The sequence below is a fragment of the Amblyomma mixtum genome, chromosome 1 (genome assembly GCF_055824585.1).
Source record: "Amblyomma mixtum isolate Tamu chromosome 1, ASM5582458v1, whole genome shotgun sequence".
Taxonomy (NCBI): Eukaryota; Metazoa; Arthropoda; class Arachnida; order Ixodida; family Ixodidae; genus Amblyomma; species Amblyomma mixtum.
In genome coordinates, this window is record NC_143012.1 from 169,072,350 (window position 1) to 169,100,299 (window position 27,950).

At 46.1% G+C, this 27,950-nt stretch overlaps 1 protein-coding gene and 1 long non-coding RNA gene across 2 annotated transcripts in view; both read right to left on the reverse strand.

Moving 5' to 3' along the window:
* The window catches only part of LOC149369741 (uncharacterized), a 44,039-nt gene extending 17,578 nt beyond the window's left edge, over positions 1-26,461 (reverse strand). The window contains exons 1-2 of the mRNA XM_089559341.1: positions 24,603-26,461; positions 4,134-4,283 (exon numbers count right to left, since the gene is read on the reverse strand). Of these exons, the coding sequence (XP_089415467.1) occupies positions 4,134-4,283; positions 24,603-24,741 (289 nt within the window). The 5' untranslated portion in view covers positions 24,742-26,461. The remainder of the gene's footprint in view (positions 1-4,133; positions 4,284-24,602) is intronic.
* On the reverse strand, positions 5,476-7,276 carry LOC149369743 (uncharacterized). Its single transcript, XR_016289551.1, has 2 exons — positions 6,636-7,276; positions 5,476-5,725 (listed from the first exon to the last, which is right to left on the reverse strand). It is a non-coding gene; the product is annotated as an uncharacterized LOC149369743 (long non-coding RNA).
* Positions 26,462-27,950: the final 1,489 nt, after the last annotated feature.

Consider the following 27,950-nt stretch of genomic DNA (forward strand, 5'->3'; position numbering starts at 1 on the left):
TAAACAGCACACCTAGAACCCAACAGCTAATATTGTATAACTAGGAGCCATCATTTTTGCATTACTAATTAGTTTGCTGCACTGTACATTTTTTTCTTGAAATTTATGTAACCACTCGTCTCTATAATGCCTGTGGCCCTGAGAGTACTTGAAATGAATAAAATAAATAAAATAATTCCGCGATTAACCTCCCACCAATCGACATCACAAATTAAAAAAAAGTTCCTTGGTTCCGATGAATGTAGGTTTCTTCATGCTCTGTAGAGGCAGTTTTTCTATCGTTTAAAAATTGATTGATGTATTCAGTATTCATGTCAGGTGCACAAAGACTATGTCACTTATTTCAGAGGAAGAATCAGGGACATTCATTAACATCTAACCCGGAATGTCAGCAGCATTAGTCTAGGATCATTTGGTTGTAACGAGCTGAATAAGGGGAAATCTAGACAAGCCTGTCAGAAGACGTGTGCATTTTTTTCACCTCCTGGCACAGAGAGAGCGCCTTATTTGATAAGGGGGAAGTTAAAATCACCAGAGGCAGTACAAATTGAGGCAAAGTTACGACAACGACCACACATTTCAGCAAACATGCTATAAAATCCGGCTGTAAACCCAGTAAAAATGCAACGGCGATGATAGATCGCAACGTTAATTATATTTGTTTAATTGCCGTTCACTAAAATGAATACACAGTCAACAAAGCAGCAAATACGAATTGCTACCTGAATCAGTGCGTTTTTATTGCAGTTAGAATGCCACTCCTTCTGCTGCTCGTTCTTTCTAGAAACAATTTAATACAGAATACGCATGCGCGAATAATATCGTCAGAGACAGAGTCGTTGTCATATTTCAATTAAAGCATATAATGTGGCTGCAGATGAGTCGATCGGTTAGTAAAGTGTGACACATTTCGCAGTAACGCTTGTTATGTTAACGTATATGAAAGGAATTCATGAAAACGCTTTTGTCTTGACCTCGACGCTGCACCAGAGTGGGCAAAATCAGAACTCGAAGGTTGTCATTCGGAAGACTGGATATATGTGTGAGCATAACTGGCATTACCGACAGACCAAGAGGTAGATGTCGTTGAGCACATGAAGTTTAATAAAAAATTAACGGTGCTTTAGCTTTGCTTAAACCGCGTGAAAAGCGGTAGCGTCATGATTGTTCTTGTGCGGTTCTTGTGCGGTTCGTTCAGTCTTTCTTAAGTAATTTCCAGGCTAAACCATCGTGAAGCTATCGCTTCTAGCTCGGTTTAACCAAAGCTAAAGCACGTAATTTGATTCCTAGGCGCGCCGACGCTCTTGACATTATGTAGTCGGTTAAAGATGACGTGACTTGACGCCCTATCACGTAAACGCCGCGATTAGGCGCCTCGGCGTGCCCAAAGTCGGTCAAGTGACTAAAAATTTGGTTGACTTTGACGTGACCTTCACGTCATCGGCTTGACCTTGACCGGACCTCGCAACGACCTTGACCTGTCCGATTGTTCGGTCATTGGTCTGACCGTTCACCGTCCACCTGTTCTCTAAACTTATAACTGAAGGTTTGACCTTGGCTGAGCCTTGAAGGTCATCTCAGCACGAGACCTCTAGTAGTGGTGCTATCGCTATTCCAAGTCGTCAATTTTGCCCTTGACCCTGTACACCCTATTTCTGAGTTGGCAATGTTGCCCTTAATTTGCAGAAGCCATTCTCACCCCTTATCAAGGGCGCAATTCAAGGTAGTGCTTGGATTTGAGATTGCAATTTAGGAGCATTTCTAGCCTGCTGTTCAAAGTCGTTTTGAGGGTTATGCTGATGTGCAAGGCCTTATTTTCTGATTCATGAGGAGTTTTGTTATTACCGAAGGGAGACTGAATGGCACAAGCAACAGTGTCGAGGAGATCTTGTTGCACTTTAGCCATAGGCTTCTCCACATCACTCACAAGAACCAAAAAGTGCCAAAGGTACAGGACAGCCACGAGAAAATTCTTCGTATAATCCAGTAGAGTGGGTGAACATGACACCGCAAAGAGAAAAGCATTATCATTCTGGTAACAGCCAGTTTAAACGTAACGAACCTCTCAAGTCGTGACCAATATGTCAGGGAAAAATTATTTTTTTGCAGAAAATTGCCACTTTCTGAAATTTCTCGACTAAATTTGAGAAATACTGTTGGTTATTATTCGCCAGGCGGGAAGCCAGCCAGGAAACAGAAAGGACAGTGCTTGCCAGACCTAATTATGGAGTTATCAATAAATGAATTCCTAAACTTTGATCGCCTTCATATTTCTCAAGATTAGACAAAAATCGATCGTGAATGAAGTTGCAGGGACGGAACGCCACGACTCCAGCGCTAGAAGATATCGCGCACTATTCAAGCAGGGCGGTGAAGTGACGTAGTCCCAGGTTTTTTCCGACGAAAATGCAGACACCTCCTGTTGCCCGTTTACTGCGGCAGGGGCATACGACGGGACGTCGATGATGATGGCGCTAAAGGGGTGATATAGGCTGCTTACAGCTAGCTCCTTAGAGTTAATACTAACGCAGCTACACTATTGGTGAACACGCTGTGAGAGGAAAAACAGATTGCTGTAGGCAGTGAAGCTTTGTACCTGGTACAGGGAAGAGAGAGATATAATTTAATGAATACAAGAAATGTGTCTTGGCATGCTACTTCAGTGGAGGGTGAAGGCAGAGGGCGAAACAGAGGGGAAGAGAAGAAATACAGAGGTTGAAGCTGAAATCAAGGCCATTTTCACTTACAAACACAAAAGGTCATAGAAGGGTGCGAACCAAACCGCGTCAATAAGGTTTTTGTCTCACGCGCAGCCGATGCCGCATCACTGAAGGGTCCAAGGACATGCTCCAGGCACAGGGCGCCGTCCTGGTGAAGTCTGAAAGTACTTAGCAATGCCTTGCGGATGCACAGGGCACATACTGAGGCGAGGTAGTGACCGCTGATGCGGACTAAGAAAATGAATCACCTAAGCGAATGAGAATGGGATGGAGTGCATTTGGCAGGCCATCTCAGGCGCTGAGTAGAAGCCTACCAGGATTCCTCAAGAAGAATGTGTACAACAGCTGTACCATACCTTTTCTCGCCTATGGGTTTGAAGCTTAGAAGCCAAGGAAATGCTTCGTTGGTTTGGTTGGTTTATTGAGGTTTAAAGTCCCAAAGCAACTCAGGCTATGAGAGACGCCGTAGGGAAGGGCTGAGGAAATTTCGACAACCTGGGGTTCATTAACGTGCACTGACATCGCGCAGTACACGGGCGTCTAGGATTTCACGTTCATCGAAATTCGGCCACCGCGGCCGGGATCGAACCCGTATCCTTCGGGTCAGCAGCCGAGCGCAGTCACAACTGAGCCACCGCGGCGGGGCGGAAATGCGTTGAATTTCAACTGAGGACCGCCCTGGGACCTACAGAATGCCGACAGATAGGAGCAATGTGAAATGATAGGAAGAGAAAATAGTGGATCAGGAACAAACTAGCCGAAATCAAGAAGAAGAAATTAGAAGGGGGACGGGCATGCAAAGTAAACGAACGATAACGGACTGTCTCGTAATGCGAATGAGTGGACTACAAGACAAAGCAAATGTAGAACGGGCAGGCAGCAAGTCAAGTAGGCGGTGGAAATTAGGAATTTTATGCTGGCTCTAACTGGCGGTGGACAGGCTTAACTGAACGTTAATTACAGAGGCCTTTTTCCTAGAGTCGAAGTGGTTAGGCTGGTGGCGGAAACGGCTATTCGCGCAGAGTTGGCGCAGTTGATTCTCAAAATGCATGATCCGGGAATTGCTCAGGGAAGCAAAGGACACGAAGTTTCGTTAATAGACAGCACGCTGACAACCATGTGAAGACTCCGAAGGGGAGTCGCCAAAACGGGCAGATGGGTTTCGTTAACTTTGGCACTGAGGACAGCAGCAGTTATTGGGCTAGTATGGCGTAACGACAAGCATATTTTTTTCCAGAGATTTTGTTTGTCAATTCAGAATAAAAGACAAATTTTAACCCTATTAGAGGGTTAGCATCCACACGAAAAAAAAAATCGTGTTTATTGTCCACAAGCCCAACTGATTTTGAATTCATGACAAACTGCTCGACACGCAACACGAAAATCAACATCTTGGGTGCAGTCTCAACATACTTGTAGTGGTCGGCGTTTCTGTGGTCGTCATACCGCCTCCGGAAGGATCCTTTCTCTCAGGTTGGAACACCTGTCCAACGTCGCTGTCATCAACGGAGCTCGGGCCACTGAAGTCAAACAGCGGACTGGTCGCCAGCTCGTCATTGGTCACTGCCATCGGGAGAGAGTGCGTTCATGAGCAAGCAAAGAGGCAAATGGCAAGGAACATGCTTCCAAGCTCAAAATTTTCGTCAGAACTAGTGAAGTGTTCCTTTTTATGTGTAAGATTGATGCTAAAAAGATAGTACCGAATTATTCAGCAGCTCCAGGAGTGTGCCAGTTACCGTAATTATTCTTAAGGTGAGCTTCGAGTTGAACGTTGTCTAGGTATGTGAATGCACTACCTAGAGTTGTAATGACGAAAGGATGAGTAATAAGTCGCACGGAATTATCACATCAGCTTAGCAAGAATTGCTTACGTGAAAAAAATATATTATGACTATCATAAATAATTCATTCTAAGCTTTAGCGAGCTTATTTTGGTACGGAGGTTTGCAGGGAAAAAACTATATTGTATTTTGATGCTTAAATGGATGCTGAACAAGAGTCTGAAAACATTGAGAACACATTTTTATATCAAAGGGGTGATCACGCAAGTGTACAGTATCAGACCGGTTAATTTTCATCTGATGACTGTGTGCTAATATTTCATGAGCGGCCGCCGGGCCAAACTCAGAGAGCTTTCTGGCGACGAGCTGGCGGTGATAACGTCAACCCTACCCAGGCAGCACAACAACATTGGCCGAACGTCGCGCAAGTGTTGGCAAAACTTGGCACGAACATCGGTCCTACACTGGCATTTGGGCCGAGCGCTACCACTTCACACATTGGCCTTACTTTCATGCCAGTTTTGGGCCAACGCTCGGCCGATCAAGCGGCCAACGCAGTCCCGATGTTCTTTCTGCAGCATGGACCAGCAAAGGTCTCATACTGGCATCCAACTTTCAAACATTGGTAGCCAAGTTTCAAACATTGGTAGCCAGCTTTCGAATAATGGTTTCCAGCTTTCGAATATTGGCATCCAGCTTTCGAATAATGGTTTCCAGCTTTCGAATAATGGCATCCAGCTTTCGAACGCTGGCACATGCAATTAACCCACTCGCCAATGACCGGCACTGTGGATAGATGTACATACATAACATTCTACCTAGCAAATATTCATAAATGAGGGTGCGAAAGAATTCCAGAAAAAAGACCCGTTTATTGCTTTGAGTTACAAGAATCACGCTTCTAGCGCACACAGGATGGTTTGCGCTACCACCAGCCACCCTGGGGAGTAAAGAAAAGGGGCCCAAGAGCATGGTGGCAGAGGCTGTGGGAAAACAATTTATTTTCAAGTTTGGTGAGTGCCGATCAGGTTGGACAAAGCATCTCGGCAAGCTGCTGCGGCACGGCTAAGGCATCCAAAAAGCGCTCAACGGAGCTGTCCTCCAGTGAACTGATCAGTCATATCCGAAGTAATCGTTGCACTCCACTTGCAAGGGGGCTGCTGGACTGCATTCAAACAAATTCCTCGTCCAGTTCTTGCACGATGGCCTCACGAAGTGCCAAGCCTGCAAAGAGATGCATGATGTCATGGTAAGTTGAATTATGGCCATCACAGAACAAAAACAAACATAACAAAGATAACACCGAATTTTGTGAAACACAGTAATCGTGAAGACACTAGCAACATATTTTACAGGATAATTTTTAATTTATTCTTAAGAACCAGCCCCACATTAGTTGCACAAAGTGGAATTTAATTTACTAAACTTCCCTTACACCAAATGGTTTAATTTAGTTTAATGCGTCGTGTCGCACTCCCAGTAAATATACTCAATGCGAGATAAGGAAATTAATGTGATATTGAAAACAGATTAATGTATTATTTTGTTTTAATATCATAACTTGTGTCTCTAAATTGCGAGGTAATTTTTTATTCCAGTAAATATGCACAGGTTGTAGCGTCTCTTCCTCATGGACGTCAAAACAACATTTTTGATTAGTTTTATTTAATGGGGTCAAAAATGCGGCTTGCGACTTTTGACGAAATACGCTGAACGCAAGGAACTCAGGGCACCTTTGTTTTACCTTAGTTGCTTCGCATGCATGCTATAGTTGGATTCGAAACTGCAACTTGAAAACCACACAAAAATACTAGTCTGATAGTCGAGAGTAATGCCCTTTTTCATTGCGAGAGAACTTGGGCAAAAGCTTTAACCAGTAATTGCGGATTTTCTATTGAGTCTGCAAGAGTAGAAGGCAAAAAGAAACACTACGGAAGTATTACACATATCCTTACCAACTAGTCTGCAGTGGCAAATTAATTAAGCGGTTCTGATTTCCGTCGTGCATAAGCGGTAAAGGACATATTCCCGAATGCATCTTATTTCAATTCATATGAGTTCAAACCCGCTGTTAGCCAAAGTAGTGAGTCTTTAGTGAGTTCATCTCACCAAAGACGAAAAATTAAATTCTCACCATTCGGCCACAATTCCACTGCGCACGACGTCAAGCAAGCCATTTCGCAATGAGAGTGGGTACACAGAAGTCGTCCTCGTGCTTTTTGGCTCGCTCTCTTCTCCTGCCGAAAAAATAAAGGCGCATGTAGTCAAAGCAACATTTACTACAAAAACCACTTTAACTTCCAGACGTATATCAAGATAAAAGAGTTTTAGTACTTACAAAAGATCTTGCAGGCGGTACGAACAGCGTCGGAGCTCTCCTAATATATGAGTGTGGCTTTTCGCGTGCGCAGACTATGAACGGTGCTAGCTCGAGTGTGCATGCATTTTCGTCGCGTTGGTTTGCACGTGGTTGAGCTCCGCCGTGCAGTCAAGAATGTCTTATTGTGATGAGTCGCGCGGTTCCAAGACGAGCAGTGGAGACGATGGTGTGGGGGGGTGGGGGGTTGGCTGGAGGGGAGAGAGGAATTTTCCTTTACACAGGTTTTGCGGTTCCGAGAAAAGTCCTCGAGCTGAAAGGTGGAGACAGGGAGGTGGAGGAACAGCGAAGCGCGTAGCTGCGCGCGAGGGAAAACAGGTTTGAGAAAGTGACAACCAGAAAGAAAAAATAGCGCTTCGCGGGGTGGGGTGTTAGCCCGCTACCTGGAAAAGGGCACGGCCGGGAGAACAGGTGGGGAGATATCGGACTTGAAGACTTGAAAGAGAAAGGGAAAGAGGCCAAAACACGTGAAAAGGGTTTGGAATTTTTGGAGAATGAGTCACATGGCCACAGGCAGTACAGAAAGGAATATCTACAAGAGAGAAGTGGATGGGAAACACGGAAGCGTCAAAGTATTGCTACAAAGCTGCAGCAAAAGCCTGAAAATTTTGAAGTGAAAAACTTGGAGCTTCAAGATGCATTTCGCCAAAACGACTTGAGACACTCGCGTATTCTGTGGGGCCGTATGATGTGGCTTCTGTTAGTTCAAGATAGCTTAAAATGTTACCACATAATAACAAAAATATAAAGCAAAAAAAAAATATCCAAGCAGAATGCGCGCTCTTTCATAGTTTCATGTACCGTACATGCGCCAAACAAGCTAGGTTAACATGCGTCTAACGCCAGTTGTCAGTCCATTTATTCAGTGGTCGTCGAAGAATCCTCAAATTGTTTGTTGGTGTGGAAGTTTCGCGCAAAAAAGCAAAAACAAACAAAGGCATGTTGAATTGTGGTTCGCAACTACTTTCGACGGTTTTCATCAATAAAGGTCATGTTCGAAAGAAAAAAAAAACTTGCGAGTAGATATGCAAGGACGTGAGCAAGAGCTATATTGCCCCCAATGCAAATTACGCAACAGAAGAATAAAATGGTCAAAAACAACAATTTCCAACACAACGATTTGCAGAAAAGGAAGGAAATAGCAAATCAGAAAACACGGGAAAGGCGCAATCACAGGGCACGACGTAGGGAAGCGTAGGAATCGCTTAGCACGTGTCCGCGTGCGTTTATGAAGCACCCGCCTAATATTTCACGAGCGCAACGCATAATTCAAAATTACGAGGCGGCTGCTTCGTTTCTGGACGTTGCCAAAACTGAGCACAATTTCGGTTTAGCGAATGCACTTGCGCTAATCTATTACGTTTGTATCGCGATCTCCCTGAAGCAGACACCAGCTGCGCACTGCGGCAGTGAATTCCTAGAGCGAATAAAAAAAAGTGATTTTTTATTCCAAAAATTTAATAAAATGAAACTTATTTGATTTTTGTTGAAGGCGTCTCGGGTGTAATCAGAACGTTAATTCTGATCAACAGGACTTCGATCGCAATTCTAAACGTATTATTGCTGCTCACTGCGCAACCAGAGTGCAGTTTTTCCAACGGAATCATGGGTAGCTTTGCTCTCAAACTGCAAAAGTGTTCGCTTAAAATATAATAATAAATAAAACCAAATCTTTGAACTCGCATGTTTTAGCGCGTTCGAAAATTATGAACTGCCGATATGGTACTCGACAATAAAATTAATTTTGAACCCATTTTAATGGATGACACAATGTTTACCAACGTTTGCCAGTATACTTTGAACACTGGATAAGCGGTGGTAACCTAGGCCAATATAGCCAGCTCCCGGAAATGGCATAGCCAATTCTGGCAAAGAGTGGAACAACACTGGCTAACATGGCCCATGATAGCCATGATTCGATGATGGCACAGCCAGCAATGGCAAACAGTGGGGCAATCCTGGCTAACCTGGCCCATGATAGCCAGGATCTAATGAGGGCTCAGCCAATACTGGTAAAGCGACGGACAACCAGGGCCATTGTTGGATGTGCTAAGGAGTGGCACAACCAATATCGGATGCTCACTGGCAACTCTGGGCCTAGTTAGGGCCACGCTTTGCCAGTGGATTTCCAATATTGGCCCGCCGTCGTGTGCTACCTGGGTACCTTCAGTAGCGCTATATAACAGCTAGCTGGCAATGCGCATTTGAGTATTCTCCATCTCGTGTCATGTTTTGGAGCGTATATGTTAAACAGTGCATCAACACGCGGTTACTCAGGAAGATCAAACAGTGGTTCAGGTGCCGTTTGATACCTGAAAGGCACATATAAATTAGGGCTCCGCGGGTCACGACAAACGTCGCGAGCTCACTCCTACCAAGAATTAGTAGCGGTCGTTCCTCTGGAGGGCGTGAGACGGCGCTACCTTTATTAATTCTGCGACATTCTGTTTTAGAGCGCAGCTCCTAAGGCCGACCCATATGCGGCGGTTTTCATGCGACCACCTGGCTAAGGGCCGCCAGGCGGCATCCGTTCACAGGCCGGCGGCTGTTCGTCGTCGATCAAACCAGGCTAGGTACCGAGTGCAAACTGCCGAAACGTTCGGCTGCTGCGGCCGTGTGTTGGTGCTTGTCGCGTGGTTTGACATATGCGCGGGATCGTGCTAGCTCTACTGAACGCTGCGCATTTGTTCAAAGTGGCGGATATCGCGTGGAGGGGCTATGAAATTTGTTAATTCCAAAAGTGGCGGAAAATGTCACACCGTCATTTCTGTTGCGTTGTGCAAAATGGTGCAAGCCGGTCGATCGACCGGCCGTCATCGATTCAACGGGTACTTTGAAGAAACAAGTAACCTTGAATTGTAGCGGTTATTCAGATTTTCGCTCGAGACAACCTTTGACAGCTGAAACGCGTGATTCAGGCTGTTGCCGTTCTATCGATAAGTGACTGCGGTTGTCCGCCAGTTACAGAAGGAAATATGGATGCCTGATTCACGACAAATCGCGTTCACTCTCGGTGGACGGTGACGTTGGAGTGACTATTAGAGACTAACTGGCATGCGGAGGTGTGGGCTGACGGCGACCCAAAGACCAGTCGCTGCTGTATGCGGAGATGTGTATGATGCCGGAACGGGTTATCACAAACGTGCAATCAACCGCGTATTAAAAAAAAATCTAACTTCGGCCTCTTATTGAATCGTTTCATCGTGCTGCGTGCAATTATAATATTTGCTCATTAAGAGAAATGGTGTATAGCAACGTGTGAGGCTGGACAGAAAGATGATTGCGCCATGCCAGCCAGTCGCTAACGCGTGTACACAGTCACGCGCATACGCACACGTACGCGTGCGTACGTGTGCGTACACAACACATTATTTGTTTGAGCACAACGAAGCAGCCCAACACCACCTTTTCATTCCGTGCTATTTCTCATGCATAATTAGCACATTCATGTTTTTTTCTGTTAGTTCAAGATCAGAGCACATTCCAAATACACGTTACTAATTCATATACCTCACAACGCATTCACTGGGTGCCCCTCAGACACGTCTGAACCAACGACCCCTCGTAGCCTACGGGCAGTAAAGCAAAAAAAAAATATCTTGGTGGGATATGCTTTGCATGCCCATCTGACGCAGTGGGGCTGAATTCGATCCCAAATATCCGCTATTATTTTTTGTATTTTCTGCTTAGATGAATTGTGAGATTTTTTCCGACTGACGACGGGCGACGTCGGGATTTCAGCACAACGAACTCCTTACGCTGCCACTTAATACCTGCAGTCCAATAGACCTCTCCGGGCCTGCATCACAGCTGCGTGTTTCTGGTCTGATGGGCAAAAGATAGTGCGCAACGAAGCGGGCTGTAATTGGGAGAAGAATGAATTCGACGCGTAGGAATAAGCCTCTCTAATCGGGAGAAGAAATGGGGCCCGCGAGCGATCGTCCCAAGCAAAACCGGTTGGAAAGCGAAAGTGGACGGTTTTGCCTGTGGGCCTGGCATGCGTTAGCCCATGTGGGCCTGCAAGGTGCAGCCCAAGTGCGGCTGGCAAGGCCTAGCCTACGTTGGCCCTTGTGGCTCCCTGCTGCACTGCCCCCTTATACCCCCTGCAGATCCCCACTGAGAAGCCCATTACTGTCCAACTGGGTCCCAAAAGAGACCGAGGAAAGCCCCCTTTACCGTTTTTATGCATGCAAATCGTATGGGTACCCTGCCGGCCCTAAATAAGAAGCCCACTGGGCTGCCCTTTTGGGTCCGGCGCGACGCCAAGTTCGAAATCCCGCGCATATCCCATTTCTGGCCCCCATGGGCAGCCAGTGCCGGGCCCACAACGGCCCGCAATTCAGAGCCCCATTTGGGCTACTGGGGTACGGACAAAATTACCCATACGATGGTAAAGCACTCTTTTTCCGGGGCATAGTAGTTGGCCTTCGTCTTGGACAAAGCCCGACTTGTGTTGGCGATCACACGTTGTTGGCCCTTCTGCACCTAAACCAGAATAGCCCCCAAACCAACATTGCTCGCATCGGTGTGCACCTCTGTGTCGGCATTTTCGTGTAAATGTGCCAGTACGGGTGGTGTCTGAAGGCAGCGGTGGATTCCTGAAAAGTATGCTGCTGCTGGCCAAACGGGTAAGCGATGCGGCAATTGTCGAGAAGGTTTTGACTAGCTGGCACACTCTTAAAAAAAAGGGTGCGAGAAAGGGGTAAAAAGGGCATAGCATGGACTTTTACACCCTTTAGAGGGCCCTAGGAATAACTTTACACCCGTTAAAAACACGCTCCCGATCACTTACCCCCTTTTAGAAAACTTGCACCCTACTTACACTCTCTACCAGTGTTGATAACTACGCGTCCGTTCATGCCCCTAAAACAGCGGGAAGGCTATAGTTTGCTCGTGTGCCACGACGGGGCGCTCGTGCAGCATTTTGTGCGGAGTGCGTCTTCATAGAGTTGTCGTTTGTGTTCCTCGTTTTCCTGTCTTGTCCCATTCCTGCTTTTCTGCAGTGAACCAACTAGGCCACAAGAACGTTCTACTTCATAGAGGGACGGCGAAGAACGTATATAATGGTCGATTTTTATTGTGTGGCAAACACATCAATAAAAAGATTAAGCTGAGCAGTTTGTGCTGAAAACGGAATGCAAATCCTTAGAGCTTTTTTTCTTATAGGCTATTTCTAGTACGACAAAAAATATTCGATGCTTTACTATGACATGATGCGACGATAAACTCCTAGGTTCACGTTCTATGCGCATTTAATCTGTGTCCATTATCAAGAAAATGCAATATTTACACCTCGCGCTCAGCTGCACGTAACAACAAGATCGGCGGGTGTTGATTTAGTGTGATAATTACACTTACATCATAAGCTCACGTTTGTCTGCAGGACATTCGTGGTTTACGTATTGCATCAGTCGATACCTAAACGCAGTTTGCACTTGACAACTTTGCTGTTAGGAGGACGGGGGCGGGGGTGAGCCTACGGTAATATTTTACATAAGAACAGAAGAAAAACTAATGATTTTTGGGAAGCAAGTTGAGTCCTCGGCCACTTTATCCTCCTCCCTAGCAGTGCAAGTTTTTTGTTTATTTCTCCACTAAATCTGAAAAGTTCTTTTGAATACTATGCGCCAGGAGAAAAACAGGGAGCAGAAATACTGCTTGTCATTAATTATTGTGTGATCAATGAATGAATGCTCAAACTGTTACGTGTCATATTTCTCATGGCACACTCGCAAACAAATTTCTGTAGAAAGGGCTGAGTACGAAAGAGGGAAAGGAAGGCGCCTTCGGCCACGTATGACTGCAGCAAGTAGTCCGAATAGTTTTTTGTCGCGAATCCACTACTCCGCATTTATAAACGACCAAAGGGGGGCAAGAGCGCTTCGCTCGAAAACCGATGAAGCTCGCGGAAGGGCGCGCATTCGTCACTTAACCTGGTTTCCGTGTCTGCTGAATATATCATGATAAGAGCCTTCTGCATGGGCGTGGCTCGCTGCCCAGTGCAATAGTTCCATCGAAGTCAATGTTGTGGTCACAAGCCTCACTCACAGTGTCCGCCACTGCGCTTCGTTCCCTGTTCATTTGTTTGACATCCTTTTGTTCAGCGAAGTTTTTGGTCTCGCCATGACTGTAATCTCGCCGATGTACGATGCCGATCGCGCCGCCGCAGAAGGCTCCTACTTGAGTCATCAGCCACACGCGGCGCAATGTAAACCACGCCCAAGAAACTCTTCCCCCTCTGTTTTATCCACGGTTTACGTTCAGTGACCCGGCGGATGACTAGCAGAATGCTTAAAAATGCAAGCTACAACTCGCCCACAGTCGCACGTGGTGAAAAAACCGAGTAGGTTCCGAAACGTGTTTTTGTTTTATTTTTTGGTTGGCGTTCTCTCCAACTTAATTACGAACAAAGGGTCTAGACCACAAGCTCTTTTAAGATCACTTCGTCCATCTCCCATTGCCTAAACCACTATCGAAGAGGCTGCTTGCTTCTTTGGTCTCGTTTTTTTTTTTTTTTACTTATGGAGTGTCCTGGAGGTTTGAAATGCTGCATCCTGTCCATCCTCGCCCCCTACTCTTCCTCCCCTCTCCAAGCCCTCTGGATATTCACGTGAGGGTTCTCTTGCGTTCCCCGACGCGGAAGCACTTGCACAAAAGATCAGTCAGGCGTGGCCAGGTGTCGACCAGCGCTGCCGGCACCATGGCATCCGCCACGCTTCCAAAGAAATGTGTCGGGAATAGAACAAAAAGCACGAAATGAAGCGGGAAGCGAAAAGAAAAAAAAGACCCCAGCAACGAAGGATAGCCGACGGCGTAGCTTTCTGCTGCCCCGGCCGAAAACTGCGACATCTTAATGACCTCAACTATCAAACATAGGATGAGCTCTCCCGAAAAACATGGAAACGAAGGCTTAGCGGCGCCACTCCAGAGGCCAATGCCTTGCCGGACGTCTAAACGCGAAAACCAACCTTCCAATTCTCTGTGTACAGTTTTATTGTAATTTTTCTGTGACCCCAATGGGGAACGAACGAATATTTCAAAGCACGCTGTCGTGAGAGAATAGTACAGGAGCGAAAGAGACGCGGACGCTAAGCTTTCTAGAGCTTTTTAGTTTCGCAGCCCTGATAACCGCTTGGAAAATAATAACTCCGTGCTCTCCAGTCTCCGTGCGATAGCCTTGCTGTCTGTGCAAAATGCTGACTCCCTATTCGCACGAGTACAGTCAACGGTTTGAAGTTATCCCGCATTACGAGCTTTCCGACTGACTTGATACTGCAAGCGCAAGTGAGTGCGAATGCTAGATACATGTGTAAAAGCTGCAATAAATAAACGTTGTAAAACTTATCTTTATTAAGTATGTTCTTAATAAAAAATTTCAATACGTTCAGATAAGCGCACATATCCATGTTTGTCCCATAACCTGTGGATCATCCTTTGTACCATCTCTTCGTGCACCTTTTTTTGATTATGTATGTATGTTTACCAAAAGCTTCGTAAACTAGTACCTACATGTTTAAAACAGATTGGCTTGATTTGCTCTCCTGCGATAATTACAATGTGACATTTGCATTGTTTTGGTAACTGGGACACTCTCTTGGCCGTTATTTAATAATGGCGCTTGGAGGAAGTACACCAATGAACATCTGAAATTCATGAAATTTCAAATTTCATGAATTTCAGATGCTTTATGAAATTTGAAACCATGAAATTTCCCCAGGAGTGCGCCGATGAGGACGACTGCACTTATACTCTTGTTTACATCGCTGCGTACGAACAGCTACTGCTCGTTTTCATGAAATAAAACGCAATCTGCGCTTTAGTTGTATTAAACAATCTCTTCTCTTTTGTACTGGTTGTACCCGTGCTTGTTTAGGTAGTGCGAGAATCTGTGGGAAGCGCCGATGTGATCGCTCGCCTGAAAAACACATGACAGCCGGGTTGTTGCCATCGCGTAGGATCGGCACTTCTCGCTAATTGTCCCTACTTCTTCCGAAGTGAGCAGTACTCTGTTTTAAACTACTTTATCCAGAAGTATGTTTGGTGATCGTTCGCGTTAACTGAAATGGCCTAACTAGTTATCCACAAGCTAGCGTCGGCGACGACTGCTCCTGCTCGGCCGTCTGGGTCGCATCGGCGCTTCCCGTTCATGATATGTGCGCCCTGTGATGTAAGCAATGGTGGACTTCAGGTCACTGCTGTCGTAACTACACTCGCGGACCATTTGCATTTGGTTGTGAATTCGCTATTCACAACCGCCGCAGTCAGACCGCACCCTGCGGACTAGCTAGGCCTAGTTGTCGCTAAAGGGAAGAGAGTCGTCGACTGAAATTTCACCAGCGCTTATCGTTGGTGAGTGTTCACTTGTGTAAATTTGAAATATAGCCGTTCATTTCGCTCATTTCTAAGACGGATAATGTAGAAGCGCGAATATACTTCACACCGTCGCCTCATCAGGGTGTTTTCGCTCAGCCGCCGACCTGCCGAGAACACGAAGGCTGACTGTCCGCCGATCGAATTCGTCGGTGTCATTGGCCTAAGGAACTTTTCCCACCACAATCATATTATAGTGCATTAGATAGTTCACTATAATCACACGCTGCTGTTGACCTTGACAGTGTCGTTGTCCGACTAGTGTGACTGCCGCCGTCGTCTTCGTTGTGCTCTTAAAACAAGCTGAGGCTTATTCGAATGCGTTTGGAAAGTGTCATACAGCACCGTGGGGGTCCGTCGAGTCCGAATGCCATTCCAAGCCACGAATGCCATTCGACTAGGATCTCATTCTAACGTATCCGTGTAGCACAGGTAAAATTCACCACGATAATCAATTATATTTCAATTGGAACCATTTTAATTGTAATCGGTTTGCTATTTTCTGTAAGGTGTACAAGACTGATTTATAACCGAGCTGTGTCAGCTGTGTCCTCGTTTTCTGAGTAAGGAATGCGGTTTGTATCACTGTTCATAGTTTTCCTATGTACGAAAGAGGTGGGGGAAAAGAGTAAAAAAAATATTTTTTGTATTCATCTGTCTTTCCTCGGCTGTTCTGGGGGGAAACGGAAACGGTAGAGGTGAAATACCAAGAAAGCAGACACGAGGGACACGCGGAAACCGGTTCAGAGAAGGAAAAGAAGAGCAGAAGCAGGAATCTGCCTGCAGGAGGAGGAAATAGTGAAGGGTATGAAGAAAGGTTGCAAGGGACACGTGGATTCGCTCATTTGTCCTTCCGCGAATAGAGCGCGACCCGTCATTGTACTGCGTGTTACTGGCAGCTGCTGCCGGATGTGGTTTGCACTTGGCGCCTCTGGACCGTGCTTCTCATGTTGTCTGCTATGCGAACTCGGTGGTGTGCAGTCGCCGAGGGAATAACGCGTTTCGATAGCCTGCCAACAGGCTTACTTCGCGACGACGTCATTAATCCTGGTAAGTACTGTCGAACGTTTATTTGCTTGTATTCTGTAGAAGGGTGAGGAATTACTTATGCTCATGTACACTTTCACTAAAATAATTCAATTTCGTCACCGTCTTTCCATGCATCTTAGAATAAATATATGCAGACTAATTGTAATGGTGAAAATTGCACAGTGCACCCTTATATCTCCAGCAATAAGTTTTGGACGCTCAGCTTTTACATGTTTTCGACGCAGTCGCCTTTCATGAGCTCTTGACGGCGGATGTATGTTGTAAAATGCATGCAACTTCCAGCATGAGTGAAGCTATTAGGCCATTTAAGCTTCGTAGGTTGAGTCCTACTTTCATTTATGAACCTTGATGATTTCTCTCAATGGTTGAAATTAAAAACAAAATAATTGAACTGGAGACCAACACTTTTTTATTATGCGGCCCAGAGCCATTTGGCAATCTTTGTTCCAGACGCACGCGGTTCAGGTGGTCACCGAGATATGTGAGACACTTACTGCGTCATTCATTTCCTTTCCTCAACACCAATTTTCAGTTCTTTCTCCAAGTCGCTATAGCCGTGCTCAAGCTTCACCCGCAAACATTTTTCTGTCGCTATTTCACGTCAATAAACCCTCACAACAGTTCACAACTTGCAAAATTGCCGCTGACTTAAGCCTGTTTCACATGCCAGCGAAAATGCTAGCGAATCCTGTCGCCGCTGTGGAAAAACCTGTTTTGAGTCGTCGCTGCGACGAGCGGCGAGGTTTCAACAAGTTGGAAATTTTCGCTGCTACGCGCCGCTCAATCGCTCTGTCGCTTGTATGTGAACCGGCCTTTAGATGATATTTTTTAACACAGCAGATTTTTTCCCCATCCTGCATTATCACTTCCTGCTCGGCCCACAAAAGGGGAAATGCGTCAGTCAATCCCGAAATAGATTAGGGGCTTCTCCCACCTTCCTTTTCTAGAAAGAATGCGAGACTGTTCTCTGTGAACGAGTGCTTTTGGACGGAAACCATCCTTCTTGAGGAGCTGACTTATATAATTTTGCAAGTTGTTGCAGAAAGAAACGCAAGATCTCAGTGCGCATGCGCTTTTGTGGAGGCTCTGTGGAGGCTTTGCTTTCGCTTTATTTTGTTTTTTAGGTTTCCGTGAATAAATAGTTTCATTCGCAGATGATACATCCGCAAAATAAGCCCGCAGAAATAAAAATACGGGCGGACTGTTTGCTTCTACGGATTACTACGTATTACTCCGCCGATGGCAGAGCGGCAAGCCGCCACGGGACTGGGTGAAAGGCACTCCACGCGTTGGTCGACTCCGCCCACCGTACCGGGGAGAATTAAAAAAAAAGGCGGGAGCCGGACGTTAATTCGATTTAATTAGGGAAATCGGCCACAAAGGGCAATAAATCGATGTTTCTAAGAATGCTCGGAACGTGTAGATTGAGTTCCCGTGGCAAAAAGACGAGTTCAGATTCCTCTTCACTGCAACTTTAAATATGTGTACTTACCGCATATTTCAACGATCTTTTTTTTTCTCACACAGGTTCGCTTGGAGAATGGATGCCATCACGACGTTGACAGAAGACTGCTGAGAATTATTTTGTTACTTTAAACTCAATACGAAATAAACCTTGTCGTGCGTACTGGTGTACTGTCACTGGAGTGGAAAACTGCCCTGTGATGTGCTGCACGGCACGCCACAAACTTATCGCACTAACACAAACATAACCAGGATTGTGGAAGAGAAAAACGTCTGTGAACTGCACGTAAATGAGGTAGTTATCATGTCTTTTCAGCAAGCAGCTTTGCTCTGTAGGTGTATGATAACATACACACTTGCAGGGCAATGATATGCCCACTGATACGGTGAAAAGTTGCGCTTCGGGAGCGTCGTTATGAACTCATTAGGTAGGTTTAACTATAACCCTTTTGAGGGTAAGTTTACACTCTAAGAAAAAAAACCAGCCCAGAGGGGAGTAAAGACAATTTTAGTCCTCAAAAGGGCCCGCTAGTCCGTAAATTTGCACACGACACTCTTCTTGCCACAAATGCGCGCCGTGCGCAATCTTAACAGACTAACTGCCGAGAAGGAGACTAACGGGGGGCGAACCGCAGCATAGCAACACGCGAAAATCGCGCGAGAAGACTCCGACTGCAATAGTACGCGATTTTTGAAGCGCAGGGCGTGGTCTAAGGCCAGTGAGAGCACCGCCGTTGCCTGTGACGAAGCGGATAGCCTTTCGCGTGAGAAAAAGGCTTCGTGCAACCGAAACGGCTGGCAGCTGTGCAAGTGCATAAACAAATACTACGAGCTTCAATACGTGTCGAATGTGAGTAGTAAAGGTTAGGGTTGGGCAAGTACACGTAGTTTCATATCGTTGCCGTTTGTTTACGAGCTTATGTGATACTGTGCAAGTATCGGCGACACTTAGCGAACCGGAGAGTGGCAAGCAGTCAATTCCCTGTTACCGCTGTCCGCCAGTAACAAAAAACGAGGTGAACCATCGTCTTCTATATTTGTTTTCAACAGGCTGTAATGTGCAGCTGCCAACTGCTAGAAGTAAGACCACCTTATAAGCAAAAAAAGAAACGAAAAGAAAACAACTGTTGTGGTTGTGAAGTACCGGCCCTAATGTACACACAGTTCAGCACCTCTTCTTTGGCCAAAACACGATTTAGACAGTTGTGCGTGCGCATTAAAGCTTACCGCAGGTTGTTCCGAAAGCATATGACACAAAAATCACCATACTGTGCTCTAAACAGCAATATGTTTGATAACAGTTTGAGCGGTAAAGACAGACAATGTGTGTGTTTCGCATATAAGGCTTTTATTTTCTGCCTCAGACCGTCTGTTGTGGTGGTGTAGTCGTATTCGCGCTCGGCTTGTAATCCAAAGGTTGTCGGTTCGAATCCTGGTGTTTTCATGTATGTTTATTTCTGTTTCCTTTATCGTTGTTATGTGTGTTAAGCTGTGTCGGAAACTCTCCCCCTCTTAATTACGCAGGAAATCACGTGTAGTTCGCTTTCATTAAACGTCTGCTCCCGGGGACTAACTGTTGCACCCTTTCCAGGGCACCAACAGTTACACCCTTTGCCCCCTGTTAGTCCTTTTTTTCTAAGAGTGTACGCTTAACATTACCCTTTCTAACACGGTGTAAATGTGCACCTGAAAAGATCAAAACCATATGCTCTTGCAGAGCAGTGTTACGCCCATTGATAAGGTGTAAAGTTGCACTTCAGGAGCGTTGTAGTAAGCTCATTTGATAGGCTTAATTGTAGCCCTTGTGAGGATAAGTTTACGCTTTGGGATAGAGCATAAGCTTATTCCGAGTGGGTGCAAACATGCACCAGAAAGTAAAGCATATGTTTGCACTTTCATGGCCTAAGCGTTAGTCTTTCTTAGGAAGGGTAATGTTAGTCATCAAGGGCTTATACTTACACTTGTCCAAACGGAATAACATTAGTCCTATTGCAGCCTAAACATTACACCATACGCACTTAGTCCCCCGACGAGGGTGCAAATTTGCACCAAAAGGGGCTCGCCACAGCGTCAGTGGATTTACCCCCTTAAAGGACTAAGATCACACCTTTTTTTCTTAGAGTGCAGTAATACATATGTATCAGCAGCACGAACACAACAAAGGAAGAAGGAGATAGTACAGGGATAGCACTTAAAACTAGGAAATTCAGCGCTCTGTACTATCTTCTCCTCCTTCTTCCTGTGTTGTGTTCGCGCTGCTGATACATACGGATCGCAACCAACTAGCCCGGCAGACGTTGTTGGCAGTAATATACTCCTAAGCTGAGGAAACGACCATTTTCTTTTAGGTCACACGGCGCCGAAAATTCGCAATGGCAACAGTTTTCGCTGGATCCGGAAGGATACCGCGTAGGTTGACTACGTGGCCTAAGAAATTCAGCTCCTCGTAAACAAAATGACATTATCCAGCTTTAAGTGCAAGACCAGAGGACTTTACAGCCTTCAGGGCAGCATCGTGGCAATGAACATGCTTCATGAAATTCGGGGCTACGACAGTCACGTCGCCTGTAGAGGGCTAGCATGCGCCATGTGTGTTTATTCCCCCCCTCCCCCCTCCTTTCTTCGCGGCTAAGGAAGGGGAGCTTCGCCGTTCAGCGGGCCCCAAGATCTGTGGATGCGTGCGGCCTCATTAGGAGCGCCCATCTTTCTGTCCCCTGTGTCACCGCTACAGACCCCGGAGAGCCCCCGGCGGGGGGGGGGGGGGGGGGGGGGGGGGGGGGGGGGGGGGGTGCTGCGAGGAGGGCGCGAAGCGGGCAGCCGCCAGAGAGGGAGCGGCCGGCTCACCCAAGCCTCCCATTGTCCCCTTTCAGGGAAGGACGCGTGTTTCTCGCCGGGGCCGCTTTGTGCCAGTGCCCAAAGAGCCAAGAGCCATAAAAATGTCAACGCCGCCGTTTCATCGTACGCCGACAGCTCACCGCGGCTTGATAAACACCACTTGCGGTCCAGTTAAGATTCGAACGCTTCGTTCGGAGGTTCGACCGCTTTTCTTTTGAAAAGAGAACACTGCTGAACGAAGCGGGGCCAGGCGCGTCCGGATGAATGGGAGCAGTGGGCGGCGGTGCAGCTATCTAGCGTCCGGTATAGCCCCGAGGCTCGACAACTCGCTCTCAAGAAACGGGAGCGCGCAGAAGACACCACCGGACAGAACGAGCACAGCCACCTGCTTAATTGGGGGCAGTGGCGGCCACTTGACTTATGTCGCCGCCCGGACCCCGGAGGGCGGCTGGTGGGGTCGGCGGTCCATTGTGATCCGACTCTTATTGGAAAGTGGATCTGCGCTCCCGGGTGTTGTTTGCGACAGTCGCAGCTGGGATGGGGCCGATAATTGCCCTAGTACCGGGAAGCGTCAAGGTCACGAGTACTGGGGAGACAGACGTACCCGTGGAAGTGTTTTGACATGTTGTTTTTATATGTTTTGCTGTGTATTTCATAGGGGAGAGAGTTTGTGTAATACAGTGGAAGTGTGGGGCGGGGCGCGTAACCCAGGCGGCCAATCCGTATGTGTGTGAATTCTCGGAATGTACTATGTTTTAAGTGAAAATGATGCCCTTTTTACAATATGTACATTTGAGAGAGAGTTATGTGCCTTAAGGAAGTTGGAGGGCGGGCCACACGGCTAATAACCAATCCTGTTAAGAGTTTGGCACGATTGGATGCTGATGAATGTGGGTCGGGCCCATGTGTCTTTAAAACTGGGCCCCGGAGCCCGGGAAAGGGGTTCTGGGCTACGGAGATAGATGTAACGCATCTTCGGCTATGCCGAGTAGGGGCCTACCCTAAATGTTAGCCAGTTCCATGTTGTTGTTGTGCTCACTGCTCAACATTGTATGTATATATATGTAAAATATTGTACATAAAGCTTCAAGTTATATCCCCTGCAAATTCTCAGTTGTTGCCGAGTATCGTCTCCTATAGACCTTCAGCCTTCAAGTCACCCAAAAGCCGTCTCAGACGGGGCACCCCCGGTGCAGAAGAAAGAAGAGAAAAAGAACCTATTCGCTTTTGGTAGAGAGGAAGGGAAACTTTACTTCGCCCATGTACACAAGACAAGTGTGCCACTTCAGATCGACAAGAGCGGTGTCCATGAGTCTTTGAAAAGTGACTGGTGTGGAGCAAAGATCTAAATGCATAACCTGCAAGTCGTATAATCCATCTGGCGTGACGAAAGCCGTCTTCTCGCGGTCCCTCTACGGTACTGGCCACACACAAGCCCAAGAAGCGGCACAGCAGTTCTCTTTGTCAAGTATTTGTCATAATCACCATAAGCCTGACTATACCCACTGCAGGACAAAGGGCTATCTTATGCCTCTCCAATTAATATTTTCCGTTGCCATTTGCGGCCATCGTATCCCCGCCAATTTCTTCATTTCATCCACCCACCTAAGTTTCTGCTGCAGCCTCCAACGGCTGCCTTCTCTCAGAATCCACTCCGTTACCTTAAGGACCAGCGCTCTCTTGCCTTCTCATTACATGCCCTGCCAAAACCCATTTCTTTTTCTTGATTTTGACTGAGTTGTCATTAACCCGCCTCTGCGCCCTCAACCACTCCATCCGCTTCGGATCTCTTAACGTTACACCTATTATTTTTCTTTCCATGGCTCGCTGCGCTGTCCGCAACTTTAAGCTGAATCCTTTTTGTTAACTTTCACGGTTCTGCCCCATAGGTGAGTACCGGTAAGATACAGGTGTTGCATACTTTTCTCTTGGGGGATATTGATAAACTGCCATTCATGATCTGAGAACTTCTCATATGCGCTCCACCCTATTCTTACTCTTCTAGTCATTTCCCTCTCATGATTCGGGCCAGCGGTCCCTACCTGCCCCATGTAGACATATTCCCTGACTTCTTCCACACCTCACTACCAATTGCGAACTGCAGTTGCTTTGCTAGACTGTTCAACATTAATTTCGTTTTCGTTTTCTACATGTTAATTTTTAGACCGACCGCTCTGTTCTGCCTGCCTAACTCAATGATAATGCTTTGCAGATCGTGTCCTGAGTGACTTAGCAAGACAGTGTAATTAGCGAATGGCAGGATACTTAGGTATTCTCGATTAACTCCTATCCCCAACTGTTCCCACTTTAGGCCTCGGAATACCGCCTGTAAACAAGTGATGAATAAAATTGGCGAGATCGTGTCTCTCTGCCTGATACCATTCCTTATTGGAATTTTATTGCTGACTTTACGAAATACTATGGTAGCTATGCAGTCGTTATGAATATCTTCCCGTATTTTCGAAGACTCTTCTACACCCTGATTCCGCATTGTGTGCATGACTGCTGAGGTTTCCACTCAGTCACATTCTTCTCGTAACCGATAAACGTTATATACAAGATTTGGTACCCTAGATTTAAAACAGGCTTTTTAAGTTGGAAGAGTGCTTTTTGCTGCATAGCATTGTATCCGGTGCAATACATCAGAACACCGCTAAGACAGGGTTAAGCAAGCGAATGGTTAACTAATATTTAATAGACAAATCTTTAACTATCACTGTTATGCTCCTTAATTTCTGAGAAGCGTGTAGCCCACCGCAAGTAAGAACCTTAACAGTTTGCTTTTTGATGCAAAACATTTTGGCGATTTCATCGAATTACGTGCACATGAGAGGTTGCTTTGCCTGCGAGCTTGTCGAAAGCGCATGTATTTTGCCGCGAAATTGCCAAAATTTGCTGGGCCACAGCGCCGAGAGTAACCAAGTTTTAGAATTTCTGAAAACTAATATGGGTAATAATTACGGCGGAGTACATGCCTCTCAATAACTAAGGAGCACAAAAGAAATAGTTATTAAGATAAACATTTAATAATCGTTAAATATTAGGCTAGTTAGAACGTCTTAGCTCTATTCTGATGTACTAAACCACTGATAATTCTATACCGAAAAAAGCGCTCTTCTAACTAAAAACCCCTATTTTTTAAATATTCATAAAATCTTAGGTGAAAGCCATGTATAGGGGTTGGTTATATTCTGCGCATTTTTCTATCACCTTATTGTAGTGTGAGTATGGTCTATTATCGAGTATCCTTTTCGAAAGCCTGCCTGATCATTTGGCTGATTGAAGTTTAAGGTTCTCCTCGCTCTATCAGCGGTTACCTCAGTAAATACCTTGTAGTCAACGGACAGCAAGCTGATCACCTGTAATTTTTCAAGTCCTTGACGTCTCCTTACCTATGAATTAAGGTGATGTTATAGCGTTCCTCCACGCTTCTGGAACGCTCGAGGTCTCAAGGCATTGCGTATAGAGGGTGGCTAGTTTTTCTAGCGCAATCTCACCTCCTGTTACCTGATCCTCTACAGCTGCTTGGCCCCATTGAATTGCTCCCAAGGCTTTATTCCTTCTTCGCTACTGGCGATGTGTCCTATTGCTATGCGCTACTGTCTCTCTCATTAACAGTATTATCGATCAGGTCAGGTATTATGATCCACACTGTCTTTAGCCGCCGCAGTGGCTCAGTTGTTATGGTGGCTGGGTGATGACCCGAAACACGCAGGTTCAATTCCGCCCGTTGCGGTCGCATTTCGATAGAGACGAAATGCTAGAGACCCACTTACTGTGCGATATCAGTGGACTTTAGGGATTGAATAACCCCGGGTGGTCGATATTATCGAGAGCCCGCAGCTAAAGCATCCCTCATAGCCTGAGTCGCTTTGGGGTGTTAAACTCCAGAAGATCATAAAACACAAACATAGGCAAGTTTACCAGAACGAAGGCTCAACCAATGTGCTTCTGTCTTGAGCGCTAGTTCGACTATCGCATGCCTTCTAGAGATGCGAACCTTACCTGCATGCAGGTACAGCATGGCCAGCGAGATGGCGACGAGACACAGCAGGATGCAGAAGGCGCAGAGGATGAGGGTGGCGAACTTCTCTTCTATGCGGCCTTTCGCTATCCTGCAGAAGACGAGGTAACCAAGGCCCATAAAGTGAACGTAGTGCAATGGCCCGATAACACGTGTAGGATTCGCTCCTCCTAAGTTACCTGCGAGCTTTCAGATACGGCGTAGTGGAGGGCTCAAATATCGACAACATAGCGTTCTCTAACTCCCAATGGAATCACTCCGCTCGATGGCAGTTTTTACTTCGACGCGATCGAAACGTGGCCTGTCACCTTCAGCTGCGCCGCCGGACGTCATTCTTATTGAATCACATATTCGGCTTCAGAGCAGTTAAAAGAGCGCTTGATATGCGATAGCAAAAATACCATGCTGCCTTTAATCAAGAACGCAGGTTAAATGAGAAGGCAAAGCTGAATAGATTTCAGGTGGTCCCGAAGGGGTTGCAAAAAGCAGAAATATCACGAGCACTAAAGAAAATAGTGTCAGTTTCTGAAGCGGTGAAAACTATGTTGATATCAGTGAATAAGCTTCTTACACCTTGCACGATATAGGGCCAACACATTGAGGGACAGAGGTCCACCCAAATGTCATAGGCAATATTCGTTTTGAAGGTAGAAAACATTGAAATATCACAAAAACGTACTCAACATGCAACATCTTAGGAAAGTTCAAAAGCTGAATTTCCAACCTGGGGAAGGTTTCGTTTTGGGGTTAGAATCTAACACTGCATAGTTACGAGAAAGGTAATTCTGAACATGCTTTGATTCTCTTGGAGGTACTGTTTAACAATAATGCCTTCTAACGTGAGGTTTGAAGAGCGAGCGCCACGCTCTTTAGTAGAAATCCCATGTAAAATTGGCGCCGTCAAGGTCTAAGCGGACACCCGAGCTAGAAAAAGATTTATCTACGGATAATTTGACGGGACATAAAATAATTATCGGCATTTGACGTCAACTCGGGGCCACTGCGACCAGAAGCAACTTAAGGTGACAGAATGCGTACAAAACCACTCGAACTGTTCCCTGGCAGGTTAACGCGCATCAGCGCGCGGAATTATGCAAAAGCTTTGATGCAGACACGCACTCCAAAGCTGTCCTTCGAAATCAAGAATGCAAAATGTTTTCACGAAATAGCTGTCGGTTTAATTCGTTTCTCGGATCGTCGTCCCAGCTGTGTTTTAGAGAACCCGGACAGCTTCAGTGGCTTCCTCACTTCGAGCGCATAAGCTCTCTGTAAGGCTCGCGTAATTCGCAAGCTCACATCCACCGTTGTACTCCGAGGCAAAGACACGAGAGGGACGTGAGGCCATCGCACCTTGTGAGAACCCAAACCATTGAATAGCTTGAATGCTATTCACTCGCACGTTAAGTGAAAATTTCAGCTGGTTAAAACTCTGTGTCAACGTGAATTATCCAACAGAACAAGCATATTTTCAGGTCTCACTTCAAGGAATGAACAATATTATCCACCAGCCTATTGGGGAAAGGCCACCGATGGTTGTTTTTGAACCAGAACGCTCTACCGGGAGTGCCGACTACCTGTCCTTCCTGGATGGCTTCTCAACACAGAGCGCATCCTGACAGCTCACACTTTCCCGACCACACATGCTTTATGATGAAAATATCTGAAACGGAGCTAATTATTTCATAGTTATAGGTTTCGCAACCGGCCTTGAAAGGACCGGAAACCGAGGAAAAAAACGCGAAGCTAAACGACTGGAAAGTTTACGGAAGGCGAATATAATTCTACACGTAGAACCGACAGATCGAAAAATCAGAAAGGAAAAAATAAACTTAACAATGGCGCCACATGGTGGTAATGACGTACACAGCTCGTTCTCATGCGAATACGCCTTGTCCATGTCAGTGAGTCTGATAAAAGGGTCCTTGACGCACTGATTTCAGATGTCTTGTATGGCGTGTGCTTCCAAGATATCGCACGCGAGCTGGTCCTTGATTCTGGCTAGAATCAGTGTTGTGAAACGCCGTTCTGCTTCGAGCATAACCGTCTTGTCGGCAAGGCTACGGAACTTCGGACAAAGACTTTTTCTCAAATTTCGCGTACTTTTTTCCTTCCACTTGGACGTATCTCCTCTGCCTGCGTGACCTATTTCGAATTACATTTTTAAAGTAATAGCACACTGACCAATGCTCGCCCGCCGTGAAATGGGTCTGGTCTTTTATGTGTGATGTTGTCTTTGCATCCCTTTGTTCACTTCCGTGCATATGGAGCAATCAGTTATGTGGGGCAGAAAAACCTCTACACGCGTAGCATAGCCTCTATCTACTTCAAGATGCGGAATAGCCCATGTATGTACGGCGTACGAGCCTCGCGTATGTAGGGGTTGTCAATAGTTTTGTTCTCGGCTCCTGCTGCATTAACGAAGCTTCTTTTTACTTCCTGACGGCAGCTATCGTAGATCACGATCAGCCGAGTGGACTCATTGGTCGTATCTTTTAGCCTGCCAGTCGCCCATCGAAGCTGTGCCCCATCTTACGGCAACAGCAGCTTAAGATTTCATTTGGGATACTAGAGATGGCAGTGTACGTTTTACATTTTCTGAATGGCCATACACCGAGAAAAAAACTGGGTATTCGAGTTGCTGTTCAACTTTCAGTACCCGTCGTCATCTCCAAAAATCACTAGTAGTTCAATGAACACGCTTTTTTGTTGGGGAAATTCAGGTTAGCCTACGCGAAAAGTAGGCCGAACGGCTGCTTGCACTGCAGTGCTCACTGCCGTAACTTAATTCTTCAGACGACAAGTCGCTCACATACCGGCACACGGCTAGCACATCCGGTTCATCAAGAAGGACGTTTTATGCCTTCCTGGCAAAGTCTGCCGGCAACAGATCAGAGCTAAGGCGCCACTCGAAAACTAGTGCGGAGAGCACTTTTCATGCAAAAAATATTCCTTCTCATGAAGTGCCATCTTTGCACAAAAGTGGCCACCCTACAGATCCACAGAGATGTTTGCGCACATTCCCATCGAGTTTTCGAGGCAAAAGTTTCTTTTTTGCCAACTTCCATCCGAAGAGGATGTTGCAAGACCACCACCTGGAATACCATAGTGCATGCCCTCTGCGAGTCAATACACTCCCAGCATTTAGCGACCATATAACTTCGCAAAATATGTGAGTGATCCGTTGTTTTAAATCTGTTAAGTTCCGTTCCATTAGTACTTCATATCGTTTAAAAGATATTTGCCTGCCACAAACTTCTTGTAGAGCTACAGTGTAGTCTCCCGTGAAATTATATGTAAAACTATGAAGCAACACGCACTACTCAACACTG